Consider the following 19981-nt stretch of genomic DNA (forward strand, 5'->3'; position numbering starts at 1 on the left):
TTAGCAAAAATCATTACATTGGAGGGAAATTGTTTTTTTGTACATTCCTTTGTTCAAACCATTGATTACTTGTGTCCAAATGTTTAAATACTGTATATTTAGTTTACATAGGGAGGAGTAGCTTAGTGGTCCATGAAAATATAACAATAACACAATGTTTTTATGTTTCATATATATCGTTCAAACTTATCAAATACTACTGCAATTCGATGGAGATATAAAACACAATAGCCCAACAGAATGACAATGATTGCATTTTATTATAACAGAACATAATATGCAGGTTAATCAGGTTTAACAATTTGTATTCTCTGTACATTACATACAATATTGAACAACCATAAATGTGTTCTTCTTAATAAACACATTTTCAGATGTCAAAAATATATTACATTGATAAACATAGTTTCCTGCATTATTACATTAGACCTATTTTAAAATTGAAGCCATCAGTAATCTTTTTACTTCTTTATTCAACATGAAAACAAGTAGACATTATAAAAAAATATTTATAGGATATTGTAATGGTCAAATAAATGTTATTTCTATATATGTGTTTGACTTTTTGTATTACTGTAACATCAGTTTGATTTTTGAGTATGTTTAATGTATTTGGCAAATGCAGTTTTGAAATACATACTTAGATATTTCTTGATACTCCTAGGTAGAAACCTGACACTGTTTGCATCTTGAATAAATATCAATCTTGATGCAACCGGTATTTCCACATCAGATTAGCTTTTTTAAAGCGGTGTATAAAGCTCATTTCATAAGAATGTACTCAAATAAGGTCCTCACGCGTTTTATGATCTTAGAAATCTATTTAACAGACTGGTATCACATTAACGTTTATGAAGGTAGTCGTTTTTCATTCTGTATTAAACAGCTTTTCAAGCTAGTTTATTTAGATAGAGCATCGGGAAACAGTACTTACCAATGTCACTACATAGCTTCACCTGAGTAAAAAATGCTGCATGAAGTCCTTTCAGAGTTGAAGTTGATATTGTGTGACAGGGAAATGGTGTTTCCTATAGAGAGCGTTTTCATTGCTTGAAAAATTCTGCATTACATTACTTTTAGTAAGATGATAAAGGTTTGTTCAAAGCAAAAATATCAACAGGGTGAATTGCTGAAGGCAAATTACAAGTTTGTTAATGATATTTTCATTTTTGCTTGTTTTGCAAAAGCAACACCATTTTTATTGCTAACTCAGCACTATGGCTTCATTAGTACAAAGTGTTACTGAACAGAAGTGTGGTGCTGCTGCTTTGCTTAGTAAATGGCTCTGCAAAAATTTAGCATTATTAATTTTAATCTCAAAAGATTAACATACAACTACTATACTATCCTCCATTATGTTATACAATTAATTCAATTAATTCAAATAACCAAACCAAGACTTTCTAATCTAATAAAACAAAAAAGGTGTTTAAACATACAAAAAATACTGATTCCCCTGAACTTTATTGTGTAGTTGTGTTATTCAATCCAATTATACACTTATTAAAATGTACATTGTTTGCCTGCAATATTAGGAGAATGAATGAGAGATTTTATCAGTGTACAAACAATACATGACTCTCTACTAACAAAGAAACCTGCTTAGAAACTAGTGTGATTGTGCGAGAAGTATTCTTACATCCTCAGTGTTTGACTTCTGGTGTCAGTCCTCCAGTGTTATACTACTGTAATGGGAATGGGTGCAAAGATTATTTTATAGCTGGACAGAAATGTTGTGTTAGAATTTTGTATTATATTCGAAAATATCTTCATCTGTGTCTGCTTCACCAATTTCAAACCTTAGATTGATCCTCCCAGGTGAGTAGTCATTTATTTTCAAATCTGTAGGTGAAGAAGATGAAATGTTTGAGAGAGCAGAGGAAATAATGACATACCAGACAATGGAGATGAGAGAGGACATAGAGATGTGGACTAGCTGTACAGCTCTACCTTTCATGTTGTTTCTGTCAGATCCTGATGCTATGGGGACATGTAGGAGGGGAAATACACTGCATAGCTATAGCAACTAACTATGCACTGTAACAAATACAATCAATTTATCACACATTAAGTTGTTTGGGCTGTAAGTGGACAATGAAAACAACTAAAGAAAGGTGATGTCCAAAAAAGGTGAAAAATGCCCAATACAAAAACTGCATACAATAAGACAGTGAGATATATAAATAACAGTGTCACATATATGGCCAATTTATGGTTTATGAGTTTCAGCTTATGATATGAAACTGTAATCACTAGTGGAACGTTGACAAGAGGGGAGTGTGGTGTAGTGAGATCTAGCTACTATATAGGCAAGGACAGGACATGAAGAGGTGCATCTTTTCTTCCTATGAAAGGTGAACACTATTATTTCCCTAAAAATAATGTACTAAAAACTAGTTTGCTTTCTTTTTAAGTGTGATCATTTTACAGTTAAAACATCTTGATGACCACAGCCCCAGTCCCTGTATTTATTATTCAGCATTTTATATTTCTGCCACTAAGTAATTTGTAATAATTGTTATCACTAAAATCTGAAAATGGAGCGAATATCATTTAATTGAATTCAACTTTGCATATCCTTTTAGCTGTGGTTTACAGGCTTTGTAAGGTGACATTAACAAAGTTTAGCCTAGATTGGTATCGTTATATGAAACGGAAGCTGCACAAAGTGTCAGTTGACAATTACTGATTACGTCTGACCAGTGATTGTCTATCACTGGAACACTGCTATTCTGAAGTTATTTCCTATGGGAGCTGTTCCCACAGCAGTAATGGAATCACCAACCCCAAATTACACAGATCTCAGTGCTGGTACTGGCATCATAGGAAGGAATTACAGCAGACATGAAAACCAGAATGGTATGTAGCTTAAAGAGCAAATAAAATATTTAACTTTTTAAACTTAATAAATATCAAAGTCTGTTTATTACTTAACCAAATAATATAAATTAAATGCCCCCCGGCCCAGCCCGCTCCTGAGGACCAGTGATGTCACAGAAACTCAAATGACTCCTATCCTAAAAATGTAGGAAGAGTTTCAGCAGTCTGTAATGGAGTCGGGAGGTAATACCTTTCTCTTACAAAGCTGTAGTGGAAAGGCAGCACAATATGGAACAACGTACCTACTGACATGTAAATTTACATATGACCGTATGTCTGTAAATATTTACCTATTCTATATTAAACATTTACTTATTTCTTCATTAGTAATACTGTTATTTTCAGTCAAATTTAAAAAGCTGAAATAACACTTGAATCTGTCTGACATACCCTGGGGGGTACCTGTAAAACAGGTCAATGTTGGGCACACCTACATAGATTTTTCCCCACTTACAAACAATTTTGTTGCAGTGAAATAATCAGATCCATGAACTGTTTAAGGACATACAGAACAATGACATTGTTATTAATTCAATACTTTTTCAATTCCATTGTTTATCAATAAACTGTTGTGTCACATGCAATTGTGATCCACAGCAAGCACAAGGTAGGATAGTTTTGAGTAGAACAATGGCCACCATTGTGCAGGATAGTGATAAGTAAAATACTGCTTAATCTAATGAATTTAAAATAGAGATAACAGAGGATACAGTATTAAGAGACATTTATGATTTGTACAAAAATGGAATCCACACAAAATAGATGAATAGGTCTCACTTGAAGCTATATTTTAAACATATTTTGATTATAGTGTCTCTTTAAAATCTATTGGCTGTTAAAAAGTAAATGCTTCAAGTCAGGTTATAGCTCTGCTTGTTAACAACTTCAGCATCAGTGTTATTTTGATTAACTCCATAATATTTATTTATAGTGATTTAAGAGGTTTGCAATAGTAGTGTACCTATATTGGTTCCCATCCTATGTCACAGTCGCTAAGATTTTTTTCTCCAGAAAAGTAAAAAAAATGCAGCATGTTTTAAGACAGCAGATACTGGTTGAGAACCAATTACAGGTGTAAAGCACAAATAATTTCATGTCCATATGCAAAAGAAGATCTAGTCCTGCATCACGATTATATTTATATTTACAGATGTTCCCTGGTTAGTGGCTTGTTGGGCGTGGTGGATAGTAGACCTTGGCCTATACTGTCAGTGGGATATCTTTTGCGCTTTCTAGGTGTATCCCTGGCACGTTACTAAGGACAGTCCCCATGTCTTCTTACGGTTATGATTAGGAGAACAATGGAAAAAGTATAAATGAGTGGATGGTCCTAAAGTGTTAGTAGGCAGGACTTGGACATGATATTTTTACACTTTCCACCATGTGTATTTCCAGCCTAACCTGCAAAATCAGAATGAAGTTGTGCTGTGTGCGTGCACTTTGTTATGTGCCAGGTGCGCAATTAGACACAAACAGAAATGCAAGGCTGCATATTTTGTGGTTCATAAATTAACTTTATTATCCCCAAAACTGTATGTTAGCTACTGCCATATTCACAACTGTCTTTCTGTAGCAGGTAAGTTTAATATTTACTTGACTATGCATATATATTGTTCACTGATTCAGCATGGTCACCATCTGTAGACTGATGGTATACATTTACACTTCATTTAGCGCTGTGAATTAAATGGCTGTGATTTAGTAGTGTAGGAATGTATTAACTGAACTTTTTTTTTTTGCCAGCTAGATGTAGGAATCCCTTTAGAGGGAATAAAATAGGGAACCTTAATTCCCGACTTCCTCTCATGCTATTAGTAGTTAAAAAAATCTGCAACTGCACTTACATGAATCATAAGTTTATGGAAAGCACTCCATTACCTGTAGTATTATAAACAACAGACATTTTACCAGTTAATGTGGGAGGGTTATATTTCCATCCTCCATGAAACTTAGTGTACTGGTTTGATTGCTTTTTTGTGCTTGCGCAATTAAATATGATTATATTATAGTCCCACCAACCTTTGACAATAGGAATACATTATAATTAGTTTTTACACCTGGATCAAGATTATTTTTTTTCTATACTAACAAATAATACCTGTAAATTAAAAAAAATTATACATACACAATTAAAGGGGATGATATCCCCCTGTGGCTTTCCGCAGGAAACATGGATTCCTCCTAATTGAACCAAGACTGGAGTGCTCTTGTCATGATGGATCAGTGACAAGTGCCTGATTACCTAGTTTCTCTTGCTCTCTCCTTTTTCATCTCTCCTCCTGCCAAGCTTTGGATTTGAGCTACCCTACTAAAATGTGGAAGAAAAAAGGGCTTACAGGTTGACCAGAACATTCCTGGTCATCAAGCCCTACTCATCCACTAGATGTGGAGCCTGGTTATAACACGCAAGACCAAATCAAATTGAGACCAAATCCTGTAGAAATTTAAAAAAAGCCATGGACGATGTTAAAGCAGAAATATTATCCCTCGGAAAGAGAAGCCTTGAAAATAAAGCAATTGAGCTCTGCAGTTTACAAGCGACAGAAGATAGAAAGCTAATAATTATATGCTCTGAGCTGAGAAGTCTTAAAGAAAAACACAAAGACACTAAAAATAGGTCTCAACGAAACAATTTACGAGTTTGCATTGTACCATCTGCTTCTCCCCTACTGGCTTTCTTCATTAGCCTTCTTCCTCCCTCTCTTTTACCCCTTGTTCGTTCCCCTTTACTGGCCACTTCTTGCGTCTCTCCCCTTCATCTGTTCTTTAATTTGGTGTAGTGCCCAGACACCTTCTCAGCTCCTTGTTCTGTAGAATATGCTACATTTCGTTGATAAGCATCTCCAGGCTGAACTTCTCCATCTACTACACATGCATAACTATGAAAATCCATAACCATACGGGCCATACACAGGTTTGTTTTGATAAGGCATACATGGGCCTCCCCTTCTCCTTTCTATCCTTCTCAGATTTTCAGTATTCCTCATTCCCTCCCCTGTCACCCACCTCCTCTCCTCTGGTCCAGGGGAAGTCTGCTAAATTCACTCTAGTGTGGACCCAGAATCAGTAAACTTTTTCAGCCTCTCTAAACACGAGTGGCACCGAAATTAATATCTATAAATGTTAACGGGCTAAAATAACATAAAAAGCGGACAGTGTGCCTGCAGGATAGAGGAAGCCGATATCATCTTCTTGCAAGAGACGCACTTGAAGGAAAGCACACCCAGCAACGTGGTAAGCAATTCTCCCAGACCTTTCTTCTTCAGCTAATTGTAAGAAAAGGGTCGGGAAGTTACTTACTCATAATAAGGTTCCCTTCAAGCTCCTCCACTCAACACAGGCCTGGTTAAACCAAGGCACAATTTTTGTCGCCCCAATTTTGCTAGTACCAGCCAAGTGTGGAAGCACTAGGGTTGGTTAAGCTGTTTTACATTTATTTCCATTTTTTTTATATATTGCCGTTTTAATCTGTTTATTTATGTCGACTTTCCGACTGTGTCCACATTTTACATGTCGACATTTTAACTGTGTTGATATTATGATCATGTATACATTATGACTGTCGACATTATAACGGTTGACATTATAACTGCATTGATATTATGAACGGCGACATTACAGTGTTGACATTTCAACTACATCCTCTCAATAGCATCACTTCAGAAAAGCAAAATAGAAAACAAAGTACATTTCTAAGACACACTTCAAACAGTCTGCAATTACAACTCTGAAAACATATAGCAAATGCCCTTGAGGTTATCAAGCATTTCTGATGAAAAGGTGGGACTGCATGACTCTGACTTGCCATAGATAAACTGAATATAGGATCCACATGATCTTAGCAAAACTCCAGAGGAAAGCAAAGACTTAAAATAAGACAGGGATAAGGAGTTTAATAACTGAATTGTTAACACTGTGATTGTCCTTCTGACATGGTAGGGGTCACTTTAATATAATTTTGTGTTGCATGGCTGGCTATGGCAGTATTGGTGCTATTCCTCTTCTCGGAAATGATTGACAGGCCGAGGGCAGAGAGGTAGGCACGCAGCAGCTGTACTTAATAGACTCAGCAGCAGTGAAAGACTGTCTCATCATGTGCCGCATTTAATGTAAAAGTGTCAATGCTGTTTAATCTCTTCTCTGAGCAGCTCTTAAATAAATCCCTTCCTAAACTCTTCTCAGAATATTTTTATAATCTTGAAAGTAGAATGTCAGCACTGTACTGGAAATTAGGCAGAAGTTACACATTTAAACAACATAATAAAGAAAAAAGAAGTGTTGATTTATAGCGTAATCAGACATGTTCATTACGTACCAGGCAGTTTGAGTCTCCTGCAGCAAGAGTTGCATCTGTGTTTTGAAACAAAGTTTGTAAGTGCATGTTCTCCTAAATTGGCTGGTCCAAACACCATACCTCTTGACCTATAGAGAAAAGTGGAGTGTCAGAGTAGTCATCAAATCCCTCTATGGAATTTTGTGTACCTACGATGAAGACTAACACCACAGCGGTGCATTCAAATGTTATTATGTCAGTGTACTGAAGTGATGTCATGAAGTGATGTCATAAAATGATGTTTAGCGAGCACAACACTAAACTGGGCTGCAGAACACTTTTTGCATCAGGTTTGCCTTTGCGCAGGCGAGACACCTCTAGAATATCAAGTATTCATGACATTATTTTTTTTAATTGAAATGCCATTTAGTGTATTCAAAATTAATTTTTCATTCATTTTTCAACATGTTGGAAAATGTGACACCTAAAACTGAAAACCTCCAAAACTAGCATTGCTTTTACATTCTATTCAATATATCATTAGATGTGCTTCTAGATGCAATAACATGGATACATTCATAACCCTATATTTTACTAGTATTGTGGTAGTTACAAATAATATTAAGGCATTATATGCCACCAGAATGGTCCAATAACTTGTTTACAAAATGGAGAACTGCATGTGACATTTCTCATTCATGAAATGAGCATTAGCTTTAGCTAAGGACTAAATATTTCCTGTAAACATTGTGATTTCATGCAACACATATGGAAACTACTCAATTAGTGCAATAGCAAAATGATATACACAATAACAGCTCATCTTCAGCTCAAAGAGGTCCCAGGGTAAAAACAGAGAGCAGAGCAGATGAGTGTTCCCACGAGGCTGTAGACATCTATTAACTATAGATATTTTGTTTCCTCGCAAATAAAAGACTTCATGGAATCAAAGACACAAAGATAAAACACAATATACCTAACATAGAAGTAATAAATTATACTGCTGCTGTTTTAATTTGTGTAGTTGTGTTATTCTGTCATCCAGTAATATGTAAAGATAGATGTTTGAGCTGATTAAATGCACAATTGTTCCAATTACGGAAGCTGGAAACCCCCCTTAAATATATTATACTCTATTAACTGTGGATTAAGACAGGCCGTCTCATGTGAAAGGGTGCAATCTGCAGAGAAACCCCTCTGATGAGCACAGATGGACAGACAATCTCAATTGAATGTTACATCGGCTTTAGTATTTTCAGAGTGGCAGCTTGTAAAATGTGATTAAACTTACTGCTTGTCTTCCGGTTTAATAACAGATGGATCAGTAAGATTTTCCCCAACACCTGTAAGATAAAAAAAGACACTATATATATATATATATATATATATATATATATATATATATATATATATATATATATATATATATATATATATATATACATATATACATATATATATATATACATACATACATAGATGTATATATAGATAGATAGATATAGATATATATCTACACATACGCATAGACATACAAGAGAAGACAGTTTTACAAATTGATATTTTCTATTTTATCTGTCTTATATTTTGGTCAATTATGTGTTTACATTTCTCAAATTATACTTCAAGGTCTTCAATCACTAAATATTGCTATTATCCTACAAACTGGAGGACTACAGATAATAGATGCATGCAAGAAAGATTCAGAACAGTGAAACATTGTAGAAAGCCACTTTGGGTTTAAATATGGAAAGCTAGATAAAGCTGCCATAGTATAAAATCCTTTAAAGAGAGACAGGGACATCTGCTGTATATCTGAGGTAAATCCAGTTTGTAAATATGTGTGAGATGTAACCTTAAACTGACACTGGCCTATGTCAGATAGCTAAGAGATGTGCTATGTATGTATGTATGTATGTATGTATGTATGTATGTATGTATGTATGTATGCGGTTTATATAAATAAAGCTGTCTAACTGCAGTTGTTATGGTTCTGTGCATGTGCTGTAGATATAAATCAGACAATTTATCTTCTGATATTTCTCTAGGCAAATGTTCTATGAGAATTCTGTCCACATTAATAGAACCACATTAATGTTGCAGGCTGAATGCAATTAGAATATTAGTAAACACAATATATGATAGTAATAAAAACAAGGGAGGCATTAAAGAATCAAACTGAGCCTTTCAGCTGGACAAACCTGTTCCAAAACAATTCAACATGCAGTGCGATATTTGATAAACTTAGTAAGAAAAAATAATTGTCCAACAAGAACCTTATATCTGCAGCCATATATCATACTTACCCACTCTCCTGGAATGTCTGGGCAGCCCAACCGGACCCCCGGGAGAGCAGGCCATTCTCCAGCATCCATTTGTGCCCTCCCCCTCTGCTCTTGTAATTCACCTCCCTCCCTTGCCCAGCCTAAAGTTGGCAAGTATGCCATATAAATATATATCTACAGTCAAGAACATGTATTAAAACTGGTGCACATGAAAGAGGTTCTATAGCATTCAAATAAAAAAATCAAACATTTTCTTTTGACTTTTCTAAATGTCACAGAGTAAAAGCTAAGGACCAGCCAAACATACTGATATGTAGCCACATGCTGTCTAACTTTAAATATGTGAAGCCAATGCATTGCACTATATACTATAAAACATTTACAAATTGAACATTTAGATAGATTATTGTTTTTTGTTGCCTATTACTTGTTTGCTAGTCTTTACAGTTAAGTACATGTTTCAGGAGAGAATAATTGCTTATCACTTCTCTATCATGTATTATCTTTGTTTTGCCCAATAAATGCTTGGTAATCTTTTTCATTTGCTACGCAGTTTATGCCTACCCTATCTATGCGAGTCTTACCTTGCAGGTCAAGAACAAGCAGCTCTCCACTCGTGAATTCATAAGTCCAGTGAGAAAAGGACAACAGTGCCTCCTCCAGTAACGTGGTCGGGGTGATTTCATCGCCATTGTTGTTGTTATACTTGCGGAATTCTCCTGTCATACATTTTTCTATTGTTAGCCATTGGTTAGCAGAATGACAATAGATCAGGAAGACTTCTAGGAATCTGCAAGTACATAAAAAAGGCGAACAAAAAAGCACTGTTGAAAAACTTGCTTCATAAAAATGAAAGAAATGTAATGTTACAAATATCTATAAATGGAGATGCATAATAAAAATTCAGAACTGGTACATGTCACATAAGTAATTGCATTTCCCGTGTGGAGTAAAACTATTATGTTTGTTATTTTTCATAATTGCAGAAAAATTATTCTGCTCTCCTTTAATATAACCTAATTACTAAATGATGTAACAGTTCCAATTATCCATGGACTCCAAATTATTGCAAAATATTATAATGTGCAAGTCCAAAAGCAAAAAAAAATTAAAAGGAGGTACACAATGTTTAAAATTAAACAAAGGCAGTTGCCTACATTTACCAATCTAAAAGGCTGCAGAGTATCAATCAGTGTCTTTTGGGCACTCACTTGATTCACCTTCTCTTTTCTACATGAATAGTAAAAGACAAAGAGGTAGATTTACTAAACTGTCTAAATAGAAAAAGTGGATGAGATGCCCACAGCAACCAAACAGATTCTGGCAGTCATATTCATTTAAACGCAAAATAACTCTGGAATGAACCCGAAGGCACTCTGCGCTACCCCAACATTGTGGATTTCCGTTCGCCCTCCATAGTTGTGAAGGGTAATCCGCCAAGTTGTGGCACCATATTAGCATAAAAAATGCGTTGCCACGATGTTCATCCGCTAATTGACTATGCCTTTAGATATCATATATCTAGTGTATCCTAGAAAATGATGGCTAGATGCTGATTGGTTGCTGTGGGCATTACCTTAATCACATCTATGACAAACAGACAGTACAAAAATCTTTCTATCCCATACACCTTAAAACTTTTTACAGAACTTTATTTTGTATAATTTTTATCATAATAATCTTTTAAGGTATTTAAAATTAATGATACTGAGGACACATGATGAATAAGGGGACAGGACCACTTCTGAAACATTTTACAGTACTCTGACATCAAGGGGTAAATGTATCATACCCCGGTTTTGTCAACTCCCACGAGTTTGGCGTCTTTGCAGCTTAAATTTAAAGCGGGAGGATTGTTTAGTTCAGCGCTCCCTAAATTGTGGTGTGTTTGATCTGCAGCCTCTTGGGACCGGAGAGGGGAAGGGGGGAGGGAGGGATGGGTATTAAGGTTTAGGGTAGCTCAACTCTTGGTTACAGTGAATATCAATGGTGGTCCCTGGGCTCATAGACAAAACTGGCATGTAAAATAGACATTTATTGATATAATCGAGTTGCAACTCTGTATACCAGTAGGTAATTAGTAATGTGACTATCAGCTGGATGCAGTAGGGGATTAGCAATGTAACCATGATCTGGATTACAGTAAGTAATTAGTAATGCAACCATGGTCTGGAATACAGTAGGTGATCAGTAATGTGACCATGGTCTGGAATACAGTAGGTGATCAGTAATGTGACCATGGTCTGGATTACAGTAAGTAATTAGTAATGCGACCATGGTCTGGAATACAGTAGGTGATCAGTAATGTGACCATGGTCTGGAATACAGTAGGTGATCATTAATGTGACCATAGTCTGGAATACAGTAGGTGATCAGTAATGTGACCATGGTCTGGAATACAGTAGATGAACAGTAATGTGACCATGGTCTGGAATACAGTAGATGATTAGCAATGTAACCATGATCTGGATTACAGCAAGTAATTAGTAATGCGACCATGGTCTGGAATACAGTAGGTGATCAGTAATGTGACCATGGTATGGAATACAGTAGGTGATCAGTAATGTGACCATGGTCTGGAATACAGTAGATGATCAGTAATGCGACCATGGTCTGGAATACAGTAGATGATTAGTAATGTGACCATGGTCTGGAATACAGTAGGTGATCAGTAATGTGACAATGGTCTGGAATACAGTAGATGTTTAGTAATGTGACCATGGTCTGGAATACAGTAGATGATCAGTAATGCGACTATGGTCTGGAATACAGTAGATGATTAGTAATGTGACCATGGTCTGGAATACAGTAGATGATTAGTAATGTGACCATGGTCTTGAATACAGTAGGTGATCAGTAATGTGACAATAGTATGGAATACAGTAGGTGATCAGTGATGTGACAATGGACTGGAATACAGTTAATATTTAAAAATGTGACCATTATCTAGAATAGAGTAGTTGATTAGAGGAGCACCAGATATAAATTCTTGAACCTCTCCACTGCTGTTTGTAGTGTAGTTGCCTTTTTTGTTTACACTATTAATCTTCTGTTCCACCAGTTGCTTAAATACCTGAGTGTCATAAGGTCACCATGTCGAAATTAAGATGATGGTAGAACAAAATCTAAGCAATGCAGCCATTAAGATACAAACATAATGAGTACAAATTGCAATTTTACCTCAGCATGTAGGGAATACTGTGTGGTTTCAATTGATTGAAGGTGTAAATCAGTTTCTGTGCAGCTCTCTGTTGCTGAATCTCCTGTATAATGTAAATCAGGCATATTAACCTAATGGCTGTCATAGGTCTTTTAGTCTTTCATAAACCTGTCCCTGACCATCTAGCACTTCCTACCCATAGACAGACTGCTCCTTTGGCACTGCTTGGGACTGCTCCTACGGCACACAGCACTCGCGGCTCGATAATTCCAATTGGGGAAGGAGGATTTATGCAAAGCAGCTGACGGCGTACTATAGAAATCGGTACCATAATTAAAACACCCATTTTATTTGAAGCAGAAAGACAGACATTGCAATATTATTACGCCTTACATGCCACCCAAGCTTTTTTTTTAAGTAACTTATACCTTGGACTATTTATAGGCATCCATTTCCTACACTGATAACGCAGATACAAAAACTGCCCCTTTCCTAGGAAAATCAGAGCCCATGGGATCACTAACACATGGATTCCACAAGAGTGGAAAACTAGACAAGAAGACTGGGTTTGTAAATCCACTTTTCTACTATAATAATCAGCTCATGGGAACGTAGACACAGTCTGCCATTTAGCATACCTATAACACACATCCGTCACACTAGAATGGTGAAATAATCCTCTAAGTCCCCAGTTGTCACCATGAGCGCAAAGCCCATGCAAGCAGATGTGATAAGGCTACATGGCCACAGTTACAGCAGTTGTATAAGCATGCTATGTGCGTGGGAAATAACCGAGCTAGGATGTGAACACTGAACTGGCAAGGTACAGCATTTCAATATCTGAACTCGTGGAGGAGATGTCTAGTTCACTGTATACTAATACTAATTAATCTACGGTCATAACAAAGGGTGGTTTATAAGCAATGTAGGTAGGTTATGTTATGCTCACAAGATGTTATAATAAGTATCAAACACACAGACCTAGCATATTATTATAAACTATGTCTTTCTAGAAACCCAACATATTACTTTAAACAAACCATTTGCACAGTTTTCTATTTTCCTTTTATAAACCATAATAAGTAACAATATTCTTTTAATATTCAGTACTGGAATGTTTTTGCAAAACAGGCATATACATGCCATTCTTTCTGGGAGTTATATTAGGAGATAGAAAATAGACTACATAGGTACTTTTGACCCAAGAACAGTTACATGCAATTTTCCATCAGTCGCATTACGTGTAGTCGGCCCACAAGGTGCCATTTGTTTGATGACTAAACTTACACATGATTATCCACTTTAACCTAACACACCTTCTTTTTCAGTAACAAATGTGATCTCGGAAAATGGCTCACTAAAGGTTGAAAAATTAACAAAATGTCAAACCCCCGCCTCCTAAAAACAATCAACTTTATAAAGCCCCTACATAATATGGTTTGCATAATTAATTTAAATATATACCACAATTTTAAATTGACCTCACCCTGCGACACAACTGCAAAACAGTGTCACTGCGGAAAACCTTCTGCCAGGCCTGTACCACTTCAGGAAGAAAGGATTTAACTATGAAGACCTCTCCAGGAGCCAGGACATTATGTTCAGACCATGTACAGACTACTTTTAGTGCCCTACGCAGACCTCCATCCATCTCCTCAGGAGACAGGACCTGGAGCATTGCTGCCATCCCTCTCTGAGACCATGTGGACATGCTCTTATCCAGATTGGATGGGGAACTCTCTTCCAGCCTATAGACAGTGACTACCTCTCCAGCTGTAAAACAGAGATAAGTTTGGACATTACTATGACACATTTACAGTAACATACATACTGTTTCACATTAGATGCCAGATCTAATAATACATAATTATTTGCTTATTCAACAAGCTAATATGTAAAAGAGAAAAAAATATGTGTAATTTAAACTATTTAACTTTACTGTATCCAGAATTGTGCAATATTTTAAGAGACAAAATACAAGTAATGAAACAGACAATTAGGTAACAATATGCAATTCAGAACATTTTCATGTGGTCTTAAAAGTACCGTATGCAAAGAAGTTCCATGGAAGTTATTTATTTTTGGAAAAAAAAAAATTCTCCTGGAATCATCATTTCTATTTGTATTTTAGAACATGCTGTACAAAGAAATGATACTTAGGCTCATTTTCAAAACTGCAAATAGTGGGGACGTGACTCTCTGCCCAGGTCAATATCTAAGCAGCCACCCTCATTGCCCCGACGCTCCTGGTGCCCCCGTCTGTTGACATAAGACACTGCCGTCGCAATGTTGGACTGCAGACGGACTTGGTGTCCATGAAGTATTGCCTGGGCTCTTTGTAAGGCCATTAGCATGGCTTTAGCTCCAGAATGATGAATGGGAGCGAAGCATCCCAAACGGTCCAGAGATCCTGGAGCCGTAACTGAAGAATCACAGCCTCCCATCCTGTCAGGCTGACGTCTGTGGTTACCAAGATCCAGGACCATGGGGCAAAGGACCTCCCCACTGTCAGATTGTCCTGAACTGTCCACCATCTGAGGGAAGCCTTCGTCTCTAGTGACAATTGTATCAGCTCTCTCTCCAACTTCAGATGGGATCCTGACCAGTTTTGTTTTTTTTTGTTTTTTTTAAAGGTCCCAGAGTGAGTGCAGCCGAGCCTAAGAAATGGTCTCAAAAGTCGCTACCATCTTTCCTAACAGACGGATGCACAAGTGGACCGACGGTCTGCGGCAGTACATAACCCGAGCCGTCAAGTTCCTCAGTGATTGAGATCTGTCCTCCGGAGGGAAAACCTTTTGTCTGTTGTTGTCCATGATTAGTTCCAGAAAGGTCATTTTCTGGCATGGAATCAATTGTGACTTTTCTCGAGGGGACTTGGTATATTCCAATATGGCGGCCAGCAGCATTCCAATAACCGGGGCTCTTTACCGTTTCTGGCAGCGCCGGTATATCGGTCTTAAATCAGCATGGCAGCGGCTATCAGAAGCTTGTCAGCGCTGAGTAGTTTTAAAAGAATAAAATAAAATAAAATAAAAGTTTCGGTGTTAGTGAGAGCTCTGTACAGTTAACAGAGCACACTGCTGCAAAATTAAGTTAAAAATGATTAGTAAAAAAGGAGTATTTCTTCCTGTAATCTAAAGTAAGCCCAACTCCCTTGGGCACTTAACTAAGACTGTAGAGGCACATTTGTGCAAAATAAAATGTGCTGCATATCTGAATATTGTTCAGTTGGTAAATGAGTTTTACTGTATATTTATTTAGAGACATGATTTTATATATGTATTGTTGAATATAGGAGAAGAACTATATAAATATTAGAACCATAGTATTGAAGAGGAAAGGGAAAAGCAAGCTCAAAGATGCCTTATCCATGTTACCTACACATAAAAAAAAAAAAATCGGTGAAGTGTTTCAACAGGTGTCTATTAATGAATCAATGTAACTAGTATGAAAATGCAGAATTTGCTTAAAAGCTGATCTCCAGTTAAAAACTTAGATAAACAAAAAAAAAAAAAGAAAAAGAATAAAGATTAGAGGTCAAGGTATAGATTTTCAAAAGAGAAATGATACTCAGGAACCAGTCAATTTAATAAAGCCCCAAACAATGCAATATGATGAACAATTAGAACTCACCAAATCGATGCACAGGGGTAAAAGGTATGGTCTGCGCAAGCCTCATTAAGTTGTTTCTTTGCACCGCTGAAACAGAAAGAAAAACACTGCTGACCATGCACATTTCAGCTTCTTTAATAGCCAGAGACTTAGCACTTGGTATTACTAATTTACATTTTAATATGTCTCACACATACACAATAGAAGTTTTTCTATGTGTCATTACATAGGAATGGGTATGATATCATTAGATGATGTGTACCTATTTTTCGAGCAGCAATTAAGCATGCATTATGGACCATTCATATTGTACTACATAAAGATCTGTTGCAACTTTGAATACCGGAACTGATCCATGCAGGAATTTACACTAAGCACCAATATGTTTCAAGATATTTTGCTTCCTCGTGGATTATGTGTTGCCTTTCAGTCATTCAAATTTACTGACAGTAAAAACTAATCAAATAAAAAAAATAATATATACACACACACATATATATATATTCATTATATATATATCTATCTATCTATATACACACACACACATATTGTATATATAGTGGTTTTGTTTCCTAGGACAGTTCTGAAAATGTTATTACTTCCTTATGATTTCCTAATGCACTGTATGCTACTATTTCACTTCTTGCTGCCTTTAGAATGACAAATAAAATATCAGAAAAAGTGAGTACAAAAATAAAAAATGTATGTAGTAAAAGTGATCAGAGGACATGTACAAACCAATTTTAAAAGTAATTAGAAGATGGAAATATCTTCAAAACAATTCATACGACATCCATTGCATTGATTTTACTTTTAAAATGTATAATAACCTCTCTCTAACTGCAAGTTTCTAGCTAACTAGCTGTAAACCTGGTAATCCTGAGGTGTATGCCAAATTGGCAAAAAGGCTAGAGATTTAACAAGAAACTTATTGTAAGTACCTCTCATTACTTTGACTTACCTGAGTGATGTTTAAGTCTTGAGAGGCTTTTAAAGAAGCAGACATTTTTTGTAATGGACTCATAATTTACGTACTGATTTGTGCTGTTATAATGTCCCAGTGCTCAGTAAATTAATAACTTACATTTGTAGGAGAGAGGGAGAGCATTAGAATCAGATTTTCCATGTCAATTTTGTTACCTCGGTCATTCCATTATCACACCAGCACTAGAGAATACAATTATGGTTTTGCATCCATTGTGTCCTGTCACATTTCCTTTAGTATAATGGTGTGACATTATTTTTTTTAGAAATTGTATAAAACAACAAATAATCCTAATTGTGGGCATTGTATGGACCTCCCATGTTTTCAGAAAACATCTGCAAAAATCTAGTGATAAAAACATTCCTGTATTGCCTTTTACCTTGAGAAAGATGCTTTTATATTTTAAAGGAAACAATACACAAACAGAAAACTAAAAGCACTGAAACACATGTTTGACTAAAGAAGGACAACAAAATGATGTCCTGTATAACTGATTCTCCAGTACGTGTTGGCTGTTGCTGCACCACTCCATTAGAGACTATGCTGGATACGTAATTTACTTTTTACTTTGTCCTCAGAGCGTTCTCAAAGCCTTCCTGCAGCACAATTTACTATGTACTTAATGAGCATTCCCATAAAGCTCCATTATATTGTTCTAATGGTTAATGATCACGAACATTGCGCATAATGTTGAAAAGATGTAATGGAGGAAATACTTGTCAGGAAGTGTGTGTAAACTGATTCATTTGCTTACAATATTTTTGTAAGAGGTAGTTTAGAGGTAGTTTACTAAGATTTGTTAATGAGCATTCAAAGAATTTGAGAGCTTGATTTAACAACCCCTCCCAAGTGCATGTAGTCTTAGACTGTTGCCTGGCAAATCAGTGGGGTAACAAGACCAAAGCCTATATCTGCATTACAAGCAGAGAATTGCTTGTAACCCACCAAGAACTGCCCGTTGGTTTCTATTTACATTTACTTTAATTCTCAAACTTAAAAAATAAAACGTATCTTTATTTTATTGAATCTGTGCTATTTTATCTCTAAAGCACGGAGACTTCGACTTCTCTATCCAATGTACTGAATATATTTTGTTTGAAATAGCATGTATCCTTTGCACTGTTAATTCTTTTTTGACCGTTAATAAACACTTGTTTAAAAAAAACAAAAAAAACTTAACAGAGTTATCGATAATTTTTTTGACAACACTGCAACTTTCAATAGAGGTTCAGGAAACACGTTCCTGCCCAAGGGCTAGATTTACATTCTAGCTTTCATTTATTTAGTACCTTCTACAAAATGACAGCTAGAATCTGATTGGTTGCTATAGGCAACATCCCCACTTTTTCAAACCCGCAGCTTAGTAAATCTAGCCCCAAGTGTGTAAATCTGTAAGAAAGAGAGGTTCAAAACAGCAATCCGCACTGTGTCAATTCCTAACACCGACGTCAAGTAGCAGAACTGTGGCTCTGTCCATCTAGTGCCTGGTTTAGAAATGGATACACAGTCCTGTTTGTATTTGAACCGCTACCAATTTCAACACCACTACAAAAAACAGTGCATAGTTGGAGTTCGTTAGGTCTTTTGAACTGTGGCGGTCCCTGGCATGAAACACACATGGTTGTGCTAAGTGGTGGGAGAAACCACAAAATAAAACAGTACAGATTTTCCAAAATTGGCATACTGGATAAATCTGCATGTACCTATTATAATAACAATGTAATGATATGTAGGCTAAGTGATTGTCTCAAAAACCTTTTAATACATTAAACAAATATTTATAAGCAAATTTTAATAACGACTGCTTAAAATTCATTCTCCACAATTGAAATTACAGAATATCTTTGTGTAGCTTGGATTTTACCTAACTTGAAAGAGACATTCTGGGGCATATTCAATTCCGATCCCGATTCGCGGGATCGCGCCGGAACGGCCGCGAACGTAATCCGCGGGTACCGCAATAACGTGGATTTTCGTTCGCAGCACATAGGGCTGCGTACGAAAATCCGCGTTATTGCGATACCGTATTACCGGCAGTAGTGCGCATTTTCCGCGGTAACACGCGTTACCGCGAATCGGATCAGAATTGAATATGCCCCTCTGAATGTTATCCATCTGTTAGGATAATGATGACAATTGAGAATTGATAACTTTGACTATACCAGGTATGCAAAATATTACCAAAGGAAATTAATTAAATGAAAGTTTACTTTAACATTGTAATGACAGACTTACTTTTAATTGTGTCCGAGTTTCTGAATCTATAGTAAAAAGAAAATATACATCTTAATGAGAAATGTCATTCTTTTAACTAACCAAATTATTACTCCATTTAAATTGGTCTGTTATTTTTGATGTCTCACTGAATAAAGCAAGCTATATCACAGAACTCAGATATAATTATCAAAACCAATATGCACACACCTATGTAATTAAATTGTTACGTGAAGGGACCTTGGATACTTGCAACCACTTCTCCTGATCTCTCCCCATTGCTCCTCTCTCGTGTATTTGACTGCCTTTCCGCCATCTCCTCTTGGATGTCACCACGTTTTCTCAAACTTAACATCGCTAAAACTGAGCTCATTGTCTTCCCTCCTTCTAGATCTTCTTCCCATCTTGATCTCTCCATCACTGTTAACAATACTACCATCTCTTCTGTTCCTCAACTCTGTTACCTGAGCGTCACCCTTGACTCCGCCCTCTCCTTTGCCCCCCACATTCAATCTCTTGCCCAATCCTGTCGTTTCCAACTCCGCAATATTTCCCGCAGCCAGCCCTTCCTT

The 19981-nt window shown here is 36.3% G+C and overlaps 1 protein-coding gene across 1 annotated transcript in view; it reads right to left on the bottom strand.

The window, feature by feature from the left end:
• Positions 1 to 238: 238 nt before the first annotated feature.
• TRPM6 (transient receptor potential cation channel subfamily M member 6) overlaps positions 239 to 19981 on the bottom strand; it is a 113469-nt gene continuing 93726 nt past the window's right edge. Inside the window, exons 31-38 of the mRNA XM_075205035.1 lie at positions 19431 to 19456; positions 16232 to 16297; positions 14085 to 14371; positions 12619 to 12701; positions 10023 to 10228; positions 8445 to 8496; positions 7196 to 7302; positions 239 to 1842 (exon numbers count right to left, since the gene is read on the bottom strand). Of these exons, the coding sequence (XP_075061136.1) occupies positions 1739 to 1842; positions 7196 to 7302; positions 8445 to 8496; positions 10023 to 10228; positions 12619 to 12701; positions 14085 to 14371; positions 16232 to 16297; positions 19431 to 19456 (931 nt within the window). The 3' untranslated portion in view covers positions 239 to 1738. The remainder of the gene's footprint in view (positions 1843 to 7195; positions 7303 to 8444; positions 8497 to 10022; positions 10229 to 12618; positions 12702 to 14084; positions 14372 to 16231; positions 16298 to 19430; positions 19457 to 19981) is intronic.

Source organism: Mixophyes fleayi, chromosome 1, assembly GCF_038048845.1.
Source record: "Mixophyes fleayi isolate aMixFle1 chromosome 1, aMixFle1.hap1, whole genome shotgun sequence".
In the NCBI taxonomy this organism is placed as follows: Eukaryota; Metazoa; Chordata; class Amphibia; order Anura; family Limnodynastidae; genus Mixophyes; species Mixophyes fleayi.